The sequence below is a fragment of the Melozone crissalis genome, unplaced genomic scaffold (assembly GCF_028551555.1).
Source record: "Melozone crissalis strain CALT ecotype California unplaced genomic scaffold, PUWL_Pcris_2 ptg000036l_1, whole genome shotgun sequence".
NCBI lineage: Eukaryota > Metazoa > Chordata > Aves > Passeriformes > Passerellidae > Melozone > Melozone crissalis.
This window is the reverse complement of record NW_026535814.1, coordinates 12,233,082-12,252,972: the sequence shown is the minus strand read 5'-3', so window position 1 is coordinate 12,252,972 and position 19,891 is coordinate 12,233,082. Positions and strand designations below refer to the sequence as shown.

Sequence of the window (19,891 nt, the reverse complement as noted above, 5' to 3'; positions counted from 1 at the left end):
GTCATACTTTTTTAATGTGACAAAAAAAAATTAAAACCAAAAGATTCCTTTCTCCTTGGGAAAAAAGCTCCAAACCACTAGTATTATACAGGTCTTTCCCTGAGCAGCTTCCTAATAAGAACCTGATGCTTCCTGGTGACTTTGTGAACCATTACATAACATCTATTTATGCTACTACTAGCTTGCAGGATCAGATTCGTGGTCTATACTTAAAAACCTCAGTGGATTATAAAACAAGATTCTATCTCCTTAAGACATGTATCAGATTGCTTCAAAATAAAATAGTAATAAATTCAGATTAGATCCTTAAGGGCATTTTGACCTTTACTGATTTCTATATCTTTAACTGGAAGGATAATCCATGGAGTGATAAAGTGCTAGTTGTGGCACAGGGAGAAAGACAGAAAAGCTGTAGTGAAACATGGAAAAGGTATTTTTTAAATAGGAAAAAGAAACTTCTCTATCCCCAATCCTAATAAGATTACAGAAGAACAGCCAAGAAGTTCCAAAATGAAAACATATGCTGGAACACGAATCTTTAATTTGGAATTATATACAGCAGATACTCTATCTGTGTAAAGTTCAAAGTGTCTAAAAATATCACAGATAAAAATGGCAAGCAAGCTGGCATTCAGGAAAACACATTTTTGACCTTCATTTCAACCGTTTGAGGAGAGATTGCCACAATACGGTGAGAAGAAGAAAGCAATACAATAACAAGCGTCATCAATCCTACTATTTTACTTTAATATCCCAACGTGCATGTGATAATGTTTCTGCTGCTGCCACAGGACTGCAAAATTGCGACCGAACACAGTGGGTAAAAGTAAATAACTAAATGTTTTTAATTCTCAAGGTTTGCAAGATTAGGTGAGATTTCTTGGAGGCAACCTTCCAGTTTATTTAAAAGCAGGCTCTCAGCCAGCCTTTGCGTGCCCACCAGAGGGCAGGGCCACTCAGCAGAAGGTGAAAGCTTTCCAACACAGCGCAGACCATGTTAACAAAAGCTGCTTTTATTTCCTGAAAAGGTAATTTAATACTTAGTGCTCTCTTTGTAAATGCTCTAGATAGAAAGAGATTTACAATCAGCATACGGAGACCAGTGCTATCTTCTCACCTGGAAATTATTTCAGATAGCCAGAAAGACAAGACATTCTCCAGCTTATCAACCTTCTTATTGTACAGTGAAATTACATTTTTTAAAGTAGTAAAGACCCCACATTTTTCAATTATTAAAACAAAAAAGTGTTACTTTTAACAACAGGGTTTAGACATTGTACAGTGACCACAACAACAGACCTATTAAACTATTGATGGAAGTTATTACTGTTCAGTTTACTAAATTGCAACATAAAAAAAATCCCAAAATCTCCTGAACCCGGAAACAAATGCTTGCCCTTTGCCAACGCTTTTCTGATGCGCTTCCAGTCCATCGTCTTCACTGGCTGTTGAAATTCCTCCTCTGGAAACTCCATCAGTATCTGCATGAACAGTGGAGTCGTGGAGGTCATTGGTGATTCGTTGTACCTCATTCTTTGCTTTGAGGTTTTTGGCCTCGCTCCTAAATCCGAAAAGGAAACTTGAGGATCCTGTTGATATATCTTTTTGGCTGTATCCAAAGAATGCAAGAAGCTTTTTGCCGCTTCCGCTGCTGACAGCATCCACGCTGGAACACCTTCCGATGCTGTAATCCGTATGATGTCCTCTCCTTGTTGCTGTGCTTCATCTAAATTTTCTTTGTCTTCGCGAAATCCCGAAGTTGAAGGATAATCCATTTGTTGCGTTGTCATTGTTTTCTTAGATGTACCAAAAACTACGTGTAGGATATTTACCTTTTCCTCCCAATACCTTTCACTCTTATTGACAAGTGCACATTCAGTAAGAACCAATCTCAAAGTGCCACCATCACCACCAAAGATGGATGACAAGAAGAAGAAGAAGGACAGGACACACCCTAATTCCTCCATCTTGTCTCCTAGAACCCCCCTGTACTGAGATTCTAAAACCCGTGTTTTCACTCTATAATTAATCTATCCCTTCACCACTTATCCCCGTGTGATCCTCCCATCCTCATACAGGTGTTGCGTCCAGTGCAGGATCAAAGTCCAGCCACCAGACACTTCTGGCAACGTTCCAGGACTTCTGAGCCCCCCCAAGGGTTGTCTCGGCAATTCTGGACATCAGGACTGCTGTGCTGAGTTCCCACAAGTAATTGCTATGTGATCAGAAGCACTAATGTGTATTTTTCAGCATTCCCATTCAAATCTGCATGCTGAAATCTGTTACTGAAGAAAAAACAAATGCTTCAACATTCTTCTCTGCCAAAGACATGTGGGATATGAAATGAGGCAATCAGGCAGTAACTAGAAGAATTTAAGCCCTTTTAAGGCAGCTACAGAAGGAAAGTGTCTGATGAAGGAACAAACCCATTACAAAAGTCTATTTTAAGAGCTCAGAAAGTGAACTATACCCCTTGGGGGGATAGATGACTCACTCAGAAGGTAACAGCAGAGATTTACCTTGGAAAAATTATGGCTCCTTTCCTACTGTTCTAAAGACAGCATTTTTTCTTAGTAGCTTCTTTATTCTTTTCTAAATACAATAAAATATAGTGAAGGTAATTTACCAGAAGCTCAAACCGCTGCTACACTCAATAACCAGAATATTTCTTGAAGAAATGTATCATTCCTGAAAAGCAGAAAATGAAATCCCAGTTGCAGCAAACCTTCCCTTCCTCTTACTGACCTGCTATTTAGGAATTCAGCTATAAAAATAAACTTGGTGCTTGCTTTGGAGGAAATACTGCAGGTGGGAGAAATTAAATCATTGAGAGCCAGCAGAAAATGTTTCTTTTAGTCAGTTTGATTTATGTAAAGACTGAAAGAATTGATTAGAAGTGCATAAAGAATTGTTGATTTGAATAAACAATTCCTTGATGATTTGATTAAAACCTGAGCATTCTTTGTGTACAGTGTTGATCTGTAAAAAAGCAAAGCATATATGGATTACAAACACCTGAACTCTCATTATGCCTCTAACATGAAAAATTAGTGTAAATTTGTTGAAAAGAGTAACTATGTTTTTTTAACGAGTGAATAGTCCTTATTTTGAGATGATCTTATTGTTGGAGTTAAACATTAAGTGTTACACTTTATCTGTTCATCTTCCACAATTACATGGCTTGACAAGCCATGTGTTGCTGCAGTGGTGATAATTACTATATTGCCTGCATATCATTTACGGTGCTTTGACCCCTGTTTGTATAAACAGCTGTATTTTTGTCTTCCAAAGGTCAGAGATGTAGTGAGAATTGTATCTTTTTCTATTCATTTTGCGGTCTACATGACACTGACACTGTGAAACTGCAAGTTAGCAAGGATTATTTAGATGAGTACACTTCCTATTTCTCGTATTTCCTTCCTGTTTTCTGCTATTAAAGGGAAGAAGTGAAAGCCACTTCTCTCAGCATAAACCAGTTTACTTCATGATGAGGGCTCTAAGGGCTTCATGGATTCCCTCTGAAAACCTCTGTCCACCTCCTTTAAGAACTTTTTCAGAAACACTGCTTAGAACTTCCAGCTGCTCATGCTGATTTTGGACGATTATTCCCTCTAGAAACATGTTGTTTGCGTTTCTGGCCCATATTAATAAACAGAGATCTTTGCAATTAAAACAAAAAAAAAAGTCAAAGACTTTTGTTTTTCAATACTTTATTAATAGGTGTTTGTTATTGGAATTATGAAGGCTGATAAACTACTACCTCACTCAGCCTGTATCAATTTTATCTGGAAGCTAGGACTGGGATTATAGTCCATTTCCTATTTTTTATAGTTTGCTTGCACTTTTTACAAAAATCTTGTACTCCTGTGGTAGCAAAAGCGTAAGTCTAGAGTTAGTAAGAATGAGGAAAAGACTTAACTGGTACTGGGTGTCTGAAGAATTGTCATTGCTTGCAACACATGATCCATTGCTGCAAAGAGTGATCAGCAAATAGGAGCAAGCTGTGTTAGTTTTGTGTGAATCATGACCATATTTTAATGTTAGTAATAGCATTAAATTCATTATATTCCGTATACATTCATAGAATTACATTAATCATAAACTGAAACATTACATTCATCATAAACTCAACAGGTAACACAGAAGACAACATGAAGCCACTTCGTGCTCTGACATCATGCCTGGCCCATCGCAGTCTACAAAGGCTGCTAAATGTCTCCTTTTACAAAGCTGAGGACAGAGGGCCCTTTCCTCAGGTTCCTTCCATCTCGGTGTGTCTCAGAAGCAGAACTCGTCTAGGTGAACTCAGCCCTGTCAAGCCCCCCTCAGCAGGGCGCTCGGGACGCATCACCGTTTGAACATGCTACAGAAAAAAACGCAACATTGTCAGTACGTTTTCAAGGCTATTTGCTTGGACAACTTTTAAAATGTAGATGTTTTAAAGAGGCGCTGAGACAGCTTTAACCTTCTATCCGCGGTGCTCCAGCTCCCGGGCAGGTGCCCTCATGCTCCCGAGCGGCAGAGCCCCGCGGTAAGAGAAGGAAAACCGGGGCACCAGTGGCAGAAGGCGGATCCGGTGGCAGAAGCCGAAGCATCAGGAGGGAAACTATCAGGAGGGGAAGCATCAGGAGGGGCTGCCGAGCGGCGCCCCAGGTGTGGCGGGGCCGTGGTTTCGCTATGCAAAGCCGCCCACCGCAGCCGCACCCCGCCTCACGCCGCTGCCCGGGCGGCTCCGAGCGGCATCGAAGAACGGCTGCAGAGCGTGAAAAAACCCTGCTATTTATGAATCAGTGTAGGGGTTTTTTTCTGCCTTGGGAAGACTGAGGGGATACTTCAGGGAACGACAGAATCAAGTTGGAAAAAACCTTGGAGACAACCGAGTCCAACTTGTAATTCAATACCACCACGTCAACCAGACCATGGCACCAAGTTCCATTTCCAGTCTTTCCTTAAACATCTCCAGGGACAATGACTCCACCACCCCTCTGGGCAGCCCATTCCAATGGCTAATGGTTTCTGTGAAGAAATTCTTCCTAATGTCCATGGCAGTCTCTAGCTCCCTCACGAGGGGAAGCGGAGGGGCAGGTACCGATCTCTTCACCCTTATGGCCAGCAACAGCGAGTCAGAGGAGGTTCAGGACGGATACCAGGAGGTTTTTCACTCAAAAGATGGTAGGGAACTAAAACAGTCTCCCCAGAGAGGTGGTCACAGCACCAAGAAGCGTTCGGACAACGCTCTCAGGCACAGAGTATGACTCTTGGAGTGTCCTGCGCAGGGCCAGGAGCTCGAGTCGATGTCTTCTGTGAGTCTCTACAAACTCGGGACTTTCTGTGACCCTGTAAAATCTCCTTTCCAGCACCACGATCCCTTTCCCGCCCCTCAGGGGAGGCGGGAACGAGCGACAACGGGGACAAAGGGCCGCGTCTCCTTTAAAGCCGCCCCCCACCACCCCACGTGAGCGGCCCGGGGCGGGCGTTCCGAGCCGCGTCAGTTCCGCTTGTGTTGCGCTGCGGAGGAGCCACGCGCGGAGCAGGACGTGAGTGCTGGGTCCCCTTGCGTGCCCCCGCCACGCCGCCATTTTCTCTTGCGCGCCCCTTCCCACGACCCCCGCTACCGCCGCCACCGCCGCGGCACCTTCCGGCCCGATCGGGACAGCCGCGGACCGGTGGCGGCAAGGCGAGGCTTCCCCTTGTTCCTCGAGTGCCCGCGGTGCCCAGCGGGGGGGATACCCTGCTGTGGAGCGGGAGGAGCGAACCGCCGCTGCCGAGGGGGAGCTGCCATGTTGGGGGGCACAGAGTCTGATAGAGGGATAAGATGGCGCCCGGCCGCGCTCCCCCCGGCGCCGGGGGCCGGGGGTAGACCCGGCCCGCCGGCGACCCCGTGCCCGCTAGTTTCCGTGCTGCTCTTTTCGCGCACTCAGCCGCGGGTAACCCGCAGTCCCTTCGCTGCCGCCCTACCCCGGGAAGAATTGGACGTTCTCGCCCGCCCACCCCCTGGCCCCCCCACCCTTGTTTGGGTCTCGACTCTTATCTTCGGGGGGCGACACGAGCCGTTGAAAAGAGGAGTAGGGGAGGAAAATGGCGGCTGGGATCCGCCTACCTGGAGTTCCAGATTCGTCTTCCTTTCCTTACCTTTCCCTGGTCTCCTTTGGTTTGGCTCATCCCGTCCCCCTCGCCGGCGCTGCGGTGTCTCCTCACGCTCGGCCTCTCCTGGGGAGCACCCAACACCCCACATCCCTTTTTCCTCCACTTTCCGCCCACACTTTCCTCCATATTGTGCCTTCCTCCGACCCATGCGGACCCCGGGGTCATCCCCCGAAACACCGTTTGGCTCGCCGACTCAGTGTCATCCGTTTGCTTATTTTCACATTGTCCCATTCCAGCGCTCCTCTGCCTCCATCCTAGAGCGTGGCTTGTGTGCTTCCTCACACCCTGTATCCTGTGCAGTGCTGCAGCTTCCGTCCTTGTGCTACAAGCTATTACCACAGGTCTTGCCCTGCTTTAGAACTACGTTGATCCATTAGCATTATTTGGACTCCGGTTTGGTTGTTTTGTTGTTTTTTTTTTGTTTTTGGTTTTTTTCTTTTCATTTGCATATGTGGGGGTTTTTTTTCACTGCCCGTTTAAGACCGCTGTTACTCCTTTTTTCTTTCCTGGGATACTCTGTAATGCTATCTTGGCCTTTCCTAGCTGATGTTTGTGTTGTACAGTTTCAGGGATGCTTAATTTTACTCTAAAAGACCGAATGAGCGGTATTTTTGTTACAAAGAGTTTCTAGCAGCAGGGACGATGTGTAACCGCTATACCTAACCACATGTTTGCATACTAGGGTGACGTGCAAGGACACCTGGCAGCACGCATTCAAGGAATGCTGAATGTCTGCTTGTCTGGTGAATTATGACTGATGTGTTGAAGTTGCAGTGAAAATATTAATTGCAGTGCTGTAGCTCTCTGCAGCTGAGGTGTCTTTCAGACTGTTAGATTATAGGTGGGAGCTCCAGCGTCACGTGTGTGACAATTGTGCTGCATGTTTCTTGCAAATCCGACTGGGTGAAATGCCTGTGACAGAATATACATACTGCTAGAGTGTTAATAATTCACGTTTGTGGATGTAATAGAAAGCATTCAGCTGGAGGGCACTACTGTATTATGTGTTTTGCATTGTGGGTTTTGTCATGTGCAGGGATATATGAAAATCGTGAAAAATCATTCTGCTGTAGACAGCTCAGAAGCCAAACCACTGCATTTAATGTGCTGTAAATGTGTTTTAATGCAGTTGCAGCAAAAAGAGGAAAAGATATAAGAGGGAAGAGTGCTTGATATTGCATCTGCAGTGCATATTTAAAGCTTAAATGAAAGGGCAGGAAAATCTTTAGGAGGGCTTGAAGAAGATAAACCAGTACAAACAGGTTTGAAGATTGCTTTCCAGCCAAAGTGGAATGTCATTCCTTATATAGTGTTGTCATGTTATTTTTCTTTTCCCAGAATGCCTAAATCAAAGGAACTTGTATCTTCAAGCTCATCTGCCAGTGATTCAGATAGTGAAGTTGACAAAAAGGTGAACAATACATACAATTCATTACTGTATTAACTCTTTTGTTTCAGGCTTGGGTTAAGGAATTAGGTGAGCATTATGCCACAACAAGCATGTCATTCCGTATCATTTATCAGACACTTTAAGAAACTTTCTCTCCCACCCACTCATCTCAACAACTGCAACAACAAAAACCAAACAATCCACCTTCCAAGTATGGGTGGATTGCACAATTTTTTCCCTGAAGGAAAGTTTTTTCCTTCAGTTGCACTTTGTTTTCTTCATGCCATTCCATATGATAATTGCAAATTCCCTGTGATTCTTTGCTGCTTTGTGGCAAGCTTCTGAATGCTTCTGTATCAACTGCTTTGGTGGGAAGAATTTGAACTTGAGAACATGCCTACAGCCACCCTCTGCCATTTTAATATATGGATTACTTCTCCATGACAAAAATCTGCGATTGCCCTGTGCTCATTGTGTCAGTTGCTTACTTGTTTGCATGGGTTTTTTTCTCTGCTTAATTTTCTTTTATTTGCTGTTACACCATGTGCTAGTTTCTCACTTAGAAGCTAAGCCAAGCTGAGTGTCTTTGAGTTGGTAAATTTTAAGATGATTGTTGTAAATGTATAAATCAAATGTTTCCATTTAATTTAAATATTTAAGTTAGAAGTTTGTGTAGATGTATCAGTCATTTTGAACAAAAGCAAAATGATTGTAGAAATCAAAGTGATTTAGAAAAAAACCAGTTAATTTATCTTTTTAAAGAAATGATAGGTGGCAACACAGACACCAGGTGTTTTAATGTAGTACAATACATCGAGAGATCTGGTCTCCTATTTTTACATGAGTAGAAATAGCAACTTTGTAGCTTCTTTGTGTTATCTGATTTACAGGTGATATGGTCTGAATGCTTTAAAATGTCGCATAATTTATCGTGCTGTGGGCAGCAGTTAGATGCTTAGTAAAAAAACTGGTCTCTGGTAGATGTGGTTTCCAGATTTTTTATTATCTTATTAGTTATCTTAATAAATAATTTTTCTGCATTATTGACTATCTTATCTAGGTGTTCTTTTTTGGTTTTTTTTTTTTTTTGGAGGCCTTGCAAGCTATGCTGTTCTATACTTTTTGTTCCATTTAGGGGAGAAGAGGGCGCCATTTCCATCAGACTTAATTTTTTTATTAAAACTATTGAACTGACTGTGTTACTGTGCAAAAAGAGAAGGATTTTTGAAATGTATTTTGATGTGATTAAATTCTCTTCAAAGCCAAAGTGTTACTTCACTGAGAACAGAATCAGGCTCATTTTGAAGTCTTTAAATTCCAGCCTAAATGTACAGTGTTGAATTCCTGCCTTCACAGCAAGAAGGTGATGAAGTGCATTGCTTGGTAGTAGGCTGTGATATACAGTGTAAACTTATCTGTAGCATACAGAGTGATTGTGGCTCATGCTTTTCTTTTTTTTTTTTTTTTTGTTTTACTCCAAGGCAAAGCGGAAAAAGCAAGTAACTCCAGAAAAGACTGTAAAGAAACAAAAGACTGGTGAAAGTTCAAAAGGTGCAGCTTCTTCTAAGCAAAGCAGTAACAGAGATGAGAATATGTTTCAGGTAAAATTGATGACTCATAGAGCCTGGTTAAGGTAACATGTTACATCATATGCTGTATAAATTTTACGAGGTGATCTGAACTTTCTGACAGTGTAGTGCTTGGCCTCCTGGAATCCTTGGCCGAAGGGGATTATGAGGCTGGCGTTCAGATGCGGTGCTCAGAAAAGCCTGGTCTGGTTTCAACAAGAGTAAAAGAATCTGCTTTGTATCAATTGATCTAATTCTCATGACTTAGAGAGAGCTGAGCACTTGCTATCAGTATACTTGAAATATTAGATCAGGTTTTTCTCTTCATGGAAATGTTTTTTTAATTAGGGCTCTTGAAAAATATGTTCTTGGAAACCAAAATGTGGACTCTTCGTTCCTATTTAACTAGGTCAAGGGCAGCTTGGCCTCCTGTGTTATTACAGCATCTTGGAATAAGTTTTGTTTATGTTATGATGTAGGATCTTATCACTGAACATCCATAAAGATAGTAACTTGTGGTATTGCCTGTTTTTAAGATGGGATGAATGTCTCTTTTTCAACAGAAAGATGCATTTGTTAATTCAGGGTATTGCAGTTCCCAGGGCTAGCCAAGGCAGTAGCAGTGTGTGCTGAGGGTTGATACACAGCTTAGAATTAGCTGTTTTGGGGATGTGGATCAAGATCTATTAAAGGTCTCTGACTAGCTGGCTGGAAAGGAACTGAAATTCTTGGGCCTTTGAGTCTCAAGTTTGTGAAAGGGTATGGGAAAGGTGCCTAGTGAGATGACTGAAGCACAGAGTAATGTAAATGAAATGCTTCTGGTCTGCAGCAGTGTGAAGTAGTACAGGGGAAGAAAAGTCTGTTCTAGAGAGAAGACCTGCTTAACTGATACTGCCATGCAGAGCAGTTATTTTTAATGTCCACGTTCTTACTTTTTCAGTTATGTTTAGAAGGGAGAACTTTGCTTGAAGGCTGTGTCTAAGCTTCTGTATTGAAGGAAGTGTATAATATTTTTAGTTCTCTTTGGACATGCTTTGAACCCTGTAGGAAAAATGAAATAGTGAATTTTACAACTTAGTAAGTGAACTGCAGGTAGAACTCTAAAGAATTGTGTATAAACTTAAAGCTATGTTTGTAGTAAGTTTAGAAATTCTAGTTGCTATGGTTGTCATATGTTCAGAAATTCCAGCCTTGGAGAAAACTTAAAAATTTTTAGTGCCCCTGATGCAAAAATGCACCCAAATCCTTTCAAATAAAAGCGAAAGTATGCATGCTCTGGTTTCTTGAAACCTCTTCGACCTAAGATAATAAAAAGTTACTAAAAACAGACAGTGGAGGATTCACATTACTCTGATAAGAACAAGGTTCTGCTGGTGTCGAGTAGAATACAGATCTTTAAATATCACCTTGACCTAAAATACCAGCATTACCCAGTCTGTGCCTGCCTTTGAAGTAATCAACAATAAAATATTTTGTAGATTACTCATTGTGTTGTGGTGAAGCATTGTCAGTTTTTGTAGTCTACATAAACTTCTGTGCAGTAACTAACATGCAGATATTAAACTATAGAAGTAAAACTACAGTGGGTCTGAGGATACTCCCCCTTCTTCCCCCCCCTATCCAGGAGGGCATGCTCGTTAATTTTTTAGATCTAGTTTTGTTTGTTCTAGGCGTCTTGATACTAAAAACCTTTCTGGAGAGCTTCTTTCTCAAGGCAGTAAAATGATCTCTGATGTGGAAGTGACTTTGCAGTATAGCTTTACAAGAGGGGCTTTAGCTGATGGAAATCGGGCTGTAAAGCATTCATAGGGTAGTCACAAGTTCTGTGATGTCCATATTGTGTGTGGGAGTGGCTGCAAATGTGAAACCAAGAGTCTTCTTGGTTCTACACCCTCAGGCTGTGTTCTTGAAGCATACAGATTCCCTTAATATAGAGCTCATTGTGACTTCTGTAGTTTTCATAAATATGTACATTTTATATTTTTGTTTGAAATTGTTGGTGTAATTTTTTTGCAACTACTTAAAAGAAGGTTTTAATGTAAGGAGAAGACAATTTGTTCAGTGTAAGAGACAAGGTGTATTCTATGTATTTGCATGTCTTTGCCTTATTAGATTTTATAGGGAACCTGGTATACTCTGGAACTTGATGAAGGATTTGTGTGCTGTTAGGATGCAGAAATTTATGTTACTCCCATGTGTGATGTATTACTGGAGGCCCTAAGGACAGGCATAATTTGTGTTAACATGGGAGGGTTTAGCCTTGCTGCATTAGATTCCTGTCTGTGGCTTGAAGCCAACCTGAGCTCTGCACCATGTACTTTGGTTAGTTTGACTAATCCTATTATCTACCTATGCCTGATTTGGATAAGGTTTGTCAGGATTCATTAATGGCTACCCAGAGCAGAGCCACATGGCATGATCATGCATTTAACTGAAATTGTTATTTCAGAAGTTTTCTCTGTGTTTTCTGTCCACTTCCCAACTCCTTTTTTTTTTTTTTTTGTTTTTTTGAGTTTTCATCATACTTGGGCTTTGACTTTTGAGGCATTAAGTTCTTTGATTTTTCCAGTATAGTCTCCCAGTGTCCTTATCATAGACTCCTGAAAGAAGGTAAACATAGAAATTTATGATGCTCTGAAACTGTTACTGGTTTAGGATACTAATTACAAAACTTAGGTGGTCACCGATGCATTTCACAATTTGCTTTGCTGCAGATGTTACAGTTCACAGGACTCCTGTGCTCCTTACTTATGGTTATTGGCTAGGGCAGAGGATTTTCTGCTGTTTATGCTTGCTCTGTGGGTGTACGGCTTAATCCAGAGAAACTGAAATTAAGAAAAAGGATGAAGAAGGTGCTTCTGAAACGCACAGAGGAAGTCTATTGCATATCTCTGAAAGGAACAGAGATACATTCAGTGCTTTTTATTCTAAGAAACAGAAACCAGGAAATAATGGTTTTAATGTTTTCTGATTTATTTAAGTCAGTAGAGTAATATAATCTAAGGATCTGTGCTATTTAATAAAAAGTATATGAACTTCTCTGTGAAGCTTGAACTGCACTAAGTACTCGGCTATAAATCATGATAACTGTCATGGTTTAACCACAGCCAGCAGCCAAGCCCCAGGCAGCCACTTGCTCACACCCCCATCAGTGGGACTGGGAGAGAACTGGAAGGGTAAAAGCTGGAAAACTCGAGGGTTGGGATGAAGACAGTTTAATAGAGAAAGCAGAAGCCACACATGCAAACAAAACAAGGAGTTAATTCATCACTTCCCATGGGCAGGCAGGAGTTCAGCCATCTCCAGGAGAGCAGTGCCCACCACATCTAAGTGTCACTTGGGAAGACAAATGTCATCATCATGCCCAGCGTGCCCCCTTCCCTCCTCTTCCCTCCCCTTTCTACCCTGAAGGTGATGTCACAAGGTCTGGAATGTGCCTTTGGTCAGCTGGGTTCACCTTTCCCGGCTGTGTCTTCCTCCCACTCTCCCGAGCACCCCCAGCCTCCCCGCCACGCTGGCGGGGGAGAAGCAGAAGAGGCTTTGGCTCTGTGTAAGCTCTGCTCAGCAGCAACTGAAACATCTCTGTGTTAGCATCACTGTGCTCAGCACAAAGCCAAAACACAGCCACACATCAGCCAGTGTGAAGAAAACAAATTCTTCTCAGTACAGCAACTCTTAGAATACTGCTCTGGTTATAGAGACAGAAAAATCACTGGAATTACTCTTAACTTTATCGGCAGGTGCATGAAAAAAGGAATATTCAGAAATTAACCTGTATCAGAATTACAGGTAGCTAAGTATCAAGGAACATTAATTTACTTACTTAACGAGTTAAGTCTAAATTTTGTTTGAGTGTAGATGTTTGGAACTGTACTTTAGAAGCCTGCTTAATAATTTTAGTAGTGGCAGCTTTTGCATAGAATTCAACTAAATATCTGAAATTCATTGGGAACATTAATCTGAAATCTTGATGTGATGTGAAGTCTAACTTAATTTCAGCATTTACATAGAGAAATGCTTTTATCTAAGATAGACTTCATGATTTAGTGTAAACTTAGCATTATTGCCCCTCACCTTACTGTAGTTGAATTAAGACAGAATCTTTCTTATCCTTGAAAATGATATTCTAAACCCTTCTACTGTACTTGCAGCTGTAATCTGCTCTGTTGAATTAGATTTTATTTTTTATAACAAATCTGACAAGGCACTAATATTCTTCAGTAGCCATGGAAAAAAAAGGTGCTGCAGAGTGCTACTGGTTGAAGCTGTTCCTGGAGGTGACCTTATAAGTTACTGGAGCATTAAAGGGTAAAACTAAGAAATGTTGTCCATGTAGGCTATTTAGGGTATTCTTTGCCAGGAATGCAGATGGACTTGGGCATGGTAGCAGGTTTGGTCTGAAAGAGCTAAGCTGCCATAACATTACAGGAATTTTAATTCTGTATTGTAACTTTATACATTGAAAATACTGTCTTATGAACAGTAATGTCTTATTAATTTTAAAGGATGCTTTGAAGTAGAAGTGCTTCAGAATTACATTAATTGTTCTAAAATGAATTTAGATGTTATATAGCATCTGCAGAAAAAGAAAAAATCATGTAAGCAAAGATAAAGTATTCATGTTTGTATCTATTTTGTGAAATGAGAGGATATGACTTAAACATCTGTGAATTATTGTAGTTGGTTGGAGAGTTCTTCAGTCTTACAGGTCAAACTTAATTCTAGTGGTTTTGGGCCAGAAGTGTAGGGCCCATCCTTAAATTGTATCAAAATGCAACATGGAGAGATAAAGGAAGTTGAAATTGAAAGTTAGTGTTTTACCAGGAAAGAATGCTTTATTTTAAAATTGTGTACTTTAGAATCTGTTCTTTTTTATATAAAATGTATCCAGAAGATATATGCAGAATAAAAAGGATTTCTTAGAATTGCAAGAAGTTTTACTTGATTATGTTTTAATTATATATTTTCTGGTTCTCAGATTTATGTTGTACTTGGATTTTATCTGAATAGATAGATTTTTATCATGTTTGGGAAGATATTGAATAAGCCCAAATTCAGAGTGTATTGCATAGTTGGTAGTATGATTCTTCCCCAACTTCTCCCCATTCCCTGTCCCCCCCCCCAGAAAAAAAGAGGTACTCTTGTAATTCAGTTGTGACACTGATTTGAAAATTATGGAATTCTAAAGTCCAAGTTCCAAAATTTTGTACTGTGCTACATACTGGTAAACTTAAAAGATTTGACTGTTCTTTTGAAGAGCTGGTGGTACAGTCAAGTGCCCATGAAGACTTGGGAGTGTGTGTGGGACAGTTGATGACTAATTTTCATTTCCATCTGTATTTACTGTGTTAAAAGAAAAGGGGGGAAGGTATCACATGTGAATATCTTAATTTGCTTTCTGAACTTGTGGAATGGACTAAAACTTAGATTTGGGAGTATTGCTCCCTTTGTCCTTCTTTGTTTAGAACTTTTGCAAAGGAAGTAATTTTTTTCAGAAAACAATAAATTCACGACTTGCTAGAAGCAAGTATGTAAAGAATACATGTATTTTTATTCTGGGAGAGCTACTTTTGCTTTGAGCATTGCCTGCTCAACCAGTTTTAAGTCGTTACTTATTAGCCTACTGACTACTCTGAATTAAGCTTTTAATCTAGTTGTTTCTGTGGCATCTAAAATAAGCTGCAGTGTGACATGTCAGAGTCTAATGCTGCTGGGGAAAGTGAATGCTCTAATATGTAAAATACCTAATAGACCCTTATATGTTTTGACAGATTGGCAAAATGAGGTATGTCAGTGTTCGAGATTTTAAAGGGAAAGTCTTAATTGATATTAGAGAATACTGGATGGATCAAGAAGGTGAAATGAAGCCTGGCAGAAAAGGTATTGTTCTGCTTCATGTTACTTTGTATTGAAACATGGTCTGCACTTTGCAGTAGAATTTCCTATATAATATTTTTCTCCTTTGTTGCTGCATTATACTTACTGAGTATTATTTTCACTTTCTTATGATTTGTGTTTTCACAAAGAATTAGTTTTATCTGTAGGTTATGGATAAAATCTTAAGTGAGTCTGTTTTCCTAAAGAGATCCTCCATGATTTATGGAAAGCAAGATGTCAAATACAAGCAAATTTGGTAGGGGAGTTATAAACATATTTACACCATTGCCATATTTCTTCTCCCCCCACCCCCAGTGATTAACTTCATGAACTGAATTTCCTCTTATGGTTGGATTTCTTTTTTCAGAATTAGCTGAAAACATTTAATCATTTTCATAAGATTTTAAATTTTATTAAACCAACCATGTCCTTCAGCTTCTACTAAATTTTAGATTAAAATAATCTAAACATTTAATGTGACTGATTGTTAAAAATTGTTAAAAATGTTTTAGTAGAAGGAGAAATATCTCAAGTGTCCCAAGTTTGTAATCTGTAGCACAGCACAAGCCATTGTACTTCTAGTTGCCCCTTGTACTGTTGCTTTTCATGGCAAGCCTTCACTGTGTACCATTTTCAGAACTTCCACATCTCAAGATGAGGATTGTAGGCAGTGCTGGTGCTCTGCTTGATGTTATATTGCTTCTCTTTGAGAAGCCCACTTTTTATCTATTTTCATATAGCATCAGTGAAAGGTAAGTATGAAATGTTCTGCCCTGGAGATTCACAGAATGACAGAGTGGTTTGAGTTGGAAGGAACCTTGGAGATCATCTCATTCAACCCCACTCCCTGCTGTGGGCAGGAACGCCTTCCCCTAGACCAGGTTGCTCAGAGCCTCATCCAGCCTGGCCTTGAGCACTTCCAGGCATGGGTCATCCACGTTTTCTGGGCAACCTGTGCCAGTGCATCATCACACTCAGAGTACAGAATTTCTTCCTAATACCCACTCTAAATCTATCCACTTCCATTCTACCCACCCCCATTCCTCCCTGTCCTGTCACTACATGCTGTTGCAAAAAGTCCTTTCCCAGCCTTGTGTACTGGCAGGCTGCTAAGCTTGAAGAAATCTAATGTACAATCACTGTAAGGTTTGTTACATTCTTCTGGTGTGTTCAGTAGCAACTCAGTAAGCAGTCATTTAGAAAATTTGAGAAGCATTTTCAACATTGCTTAAATAACCACTGAGAATAGGTTTGCATTAATAGCTATACTGGTGCTCTGCAGGAAAATTGCTAGTTTTGGATTTGTTGCTAGTTAACAGAAAAGGTTACTTTAACTTCTAAGGACTTCATGTTCTGTGTTTCAAGGTAGAATTCAATAGTATGTGCACTTAGAATGGCAAACAACAGGATTTGATGGGTGGGCCAAGTGACAAAAATGAGAGGATATAGATAGAAGTGTTCATCAATGCAGCAGGAGTCTGAATTTTGTTATGATAAAAATAATCTGATACAATATGTGAGTCTAATGTTCCCTTGATGCACTCATAAGCTGCTTATCTGTCTGTCTGTCTATCTATCTATCTATCTATCTATCTATCTATCTATCCTGAAACCAGTGTAAGCAGTCAAAATTTTGTAATAGAACAAAAATAAACCCAGCAGTTTAAATTACTGCCAGTGTCTTAAATAGCAGGTCTGAATTTTGTTTGGTTCATCTGAAACCTGCCCTCCAAAGACTGGTGGAAGACTGCTTAGAGAAGCCCCACGTACACAACTTGCTGTTTTAAATTGTGATGGTACTCTGATAAGACAGTGATGGAAAAGAAAAGGCTATGTGCTCCAAAAATGGAATTCAAAGTTTCAGCTGTTTTCAGGTCCTGCTCTACCTTCAGACAGAAAGCAATGAAAGAAAGCTATCACTGGGAGAGGAGGGTAGGAATAATTAGTAGGAAGAGCTTGACAGGAAAAAAAGAGAGATGACTGGGAGCCCTGGGAGCCTGCACTTTCCAAAGAGTGGTTCTAGAAATTTTTGGGTAAGAATGAGTAGACCAAAGCACAGATGAAACATATGCTTGAGGGGAAGATGAGATCAAATTCAGAACTGAAATAATGGTTTGTGGAGTACTGAATGATTATTGGTTGAGTGTCACTAGACGCTGTAGAGAACTTGAAGTAAAAAGTAACTTAGGTGTTGGTTTGTGAGTGCTAGGGAGTGGTAGAGAGGGAGTCTCTCCAAAAGGCTCCTTACAGCACCTGCTATTTGTAGTACTTTAAGAAACAAAAAGGGGAAATTCCCCCCCAGAAATACAGTAATGGAAAAGTGCACAGCAGACCTGTCTGCATAGGTACAGCTTGTAGGAGCCAACAGGAATAGAAATTATTTCCTTCTTCTCACCCAGGACATTTGTACTGCCTTCTGTCAAGGCCAGAGTTTTGTTTCACTTCTTGTTTTTAACCTAGTACTTGTACAATTATGTTACACACATTTTTCTTTGTAAACTTGTCTAGAAACGACCTGAAGTTCAGTTGAAGCTTTGGAAGTGGGTAGTTTCACTTTGTAACTAAGATGGTTGTTGAAGTAACTCAAATATTAATGGTATAACAGAGGCTTAGTGTATGAAAACAGCCTTTATAATAATGCACAAGATCTTGCATCACAATTTTCTTTTTGGCTTAAGTGTTTATTTTTAATGCTTTTCAGGTATTTCTTTAAATCCAGAACAGTGGAACCAGCTGAAGGAACAGATTTCTGATATTGATGATGCAGTAAGAAAACTCTAAAGACAGAGCCATACAAAAACTTATATCATTTAGTTGTATTAAGCAGTCTTTTTACATTGGCTTTAGTTTTCTAAAATATTGTTTTCCAAGCTATTGTATATTTGGATTGCAAAACAATTTGTAAGATGAATACTTTTTTTATGTGCATTAAAAGTGTATTCTGAGTGAGGCTATTTGTGTATACTTTACTAAAAGGAATTGTGTTGCTTTCACCCCATGGTGTAAAATAAACAAATTAAGTAATATGTAAAGCATACTTGTTTATGGCCTTTTGATTCAAGGAGTTTGCTGATAAGGCCACCTAATAGCTTTAGTAGTTGTTTTAATTTCAGTTTAGTTTACAGTAAATATTCATTTGTTTGATGAGGGGATTTCTTGAAATGTCTCAAGTTCACTTTTTCTTTTACTCAATTTTCTTTGGTATTGCCCTGCAGCTTTCTGCTTTAAGACTTGATACAAACAGTGAATACTTGGAAAAACACATTTTTGTAGATAATTTTCAATACTGTGTTTGCTAATTTACCCTACTTATTCAGATGTTAACAGTCTTGAATATATAGCTTTTTTTGCATTTCTTGCATGAAGCATTATGGTAAACAATAACACTTGAACAGAAAACACATGCTCTCTCTTCCCATTTTTCTATAGCTTGCTTGACCTACAAAATACAAGTAGCCTTTTTTCTGGACTTTAGATGTGAAACATTAACTTCTACAGTAATAGACATATACCTCAGAGTAAGACAGTATTTAAAGGCTCCAAATGTGGTTATTAGTTAGAACACTTTTCCAGGTTTGCATTAAATTCATTCTGGAACGCATAATCAGTTATGGAAAAGGAATGATTTACCTGTCTGTAGGGTTTTCATTCATTTGAAAGTATTGCATAAACAATGATGCTTAAATTAGACTGTAATACAGGTTAAGCAATCAAACAGGGTTAAAACTGCTGCAGCCAAAATGTCTGTCTGTCTGTCATGTTTCTGCCTCACGCACGCTCTGCCCAGGCCTCGGGGTGCTCCCTGTGGCTCCTGTGTGCAGGGCTGGTTGATCTCTCTGCGGAAGGTGCTTAGAGCGCCCAGGGGGATTACCCGGTACACGGCGCACCATGACCCAGCAAGCTTGGCTGGTCAGCCCCAGTACCCTGGACAGAAAAGCCTCTGCCCCATGGAAGCTCTGTTACACAAGATGCTGCCCTGGAGGAAGGGCTTCTGGGTGATGCCGAGTCACTAACAACAGAAGGGAGAAGGGAGAATGTGATGGGAGAATTTGGAGATGTAAGGGGCACACCAGGGTGGAAGTTAATGGTGCAAGATGAAAGTTAGCTGGCATAAAATAACTACAGTGAAGAAATGGAAGCAGAATTGGAGGAGTTAATTTTCTGACATAATTAAGCAAAGCAAGAAGATAAAACAGCTTTATGAAAAAGAACATTTAAAAACTGGTGAATGTCCAACTTAATTAGTCTATGTGTAATTTTCCCATTTGATAATAACAGAGTCTCTAAATTTTGTATAGATAAGCAAGAGTTACTGTTTGTTTAGTTAAAGAACATTTTGATATATTTGTTTATATTGCAGACATGATTGTAAGTGCCATATGCTGTTTATGTGCTGCAGAGTTCATAATTCAATGCAAATCGGTATTAAAGGCTGAGGAAAAGAGACTTCATCAAATTAAGTGCATGTTGTTTAGTTTAAATATGTCACATATCTCCAACTGATTTTTAACTTACCCACTGTTGATATATTACAAATAAAATTTAAATCTGTTTTTGTATAGCTCAAGAAATCTTATGTTTTTTAGAACTGGTTGAGGGTGAATAAAAGGGTGAGGAGATGTTTGTGATAGCAGATGTGGTTTTGGGCACAGCATTCTTTTTTGAGTGTCTCTTAACAGCATATAGGGCTATTTGGACCAAATAGAATAAATATGAAATAGCTGCTAAAATTTCACAGATGAGTGAAATAAATTGCTTCAGATCCCTATAGACCGGTTCTAGGTTGTTTTTATTGTAATATATATATAATGTGATTTTGTTCCTTTAAGTCTGAAATTTTGCAACCAGATTTCATGCATTTTACCTCAGAACTTTGAAGTGGCTACTTAAAAGTGCATAGTTATATTAG

General features: G+C 40.0%; 1 protein-coding gene across 1 annotated transcript; it reads left to right on the top strand.

Annotated features, from left to right (window-relative positions):
- Positions 1-5,462: 5,462 nt before the first annotated feature.
- Positions 5,463-18,019, top strand: SUB1 (SUB1 regulator of transcription). Its single transcript, XM_054283506.1, has 5 exons — positions 5,463-5,537; positions 7,486-7,558; positions 9,019-9,138; positions 14,877-14,985; positions 17,684-18,019. Exons 2-5 carry the CDS (start codon positions 7,487-7,489, stop codon positions 17,761-17,763), a joined length of 381 nt encoding a protein of 126 aa, XP_054139481.1. The 5' UTR covers positions 5,463-5,537; position 7,486; the 3' UTR covers positions 17,764-18,019.
- The last annotated feature ends 1,872 nt before the right edge of the window (positions 18,020-19,891 follow it).

What these genes read in the sequence shown, in the direction of transcription:
- SUB1 (XM_054283506.1), top strand. Translation starts at nt 7,487, where the DNA reads ATGCCTAAATCAAAGGAACTTGTATCTTCAAGCTCATCTGCCAGTGAT. An exon ending in GAGATGAGAATATGTTTCAG is followed by an intron (nt 9,139 to 14,876) that starts GTAAAATTGATG and finishes ATGTTTTGACAG; the next exon opens with ATTGGCAAAATGAGGTATGT. An exon ending in AATGAAGCCTGGCAGAAAAG is followed by an intron (nt 14,986 to 17,683) that starts GTATTGTTCTGC and finishes AATGCTTTTCAG; the next exon opens with GTATTTCTTTAAATCCAGAA.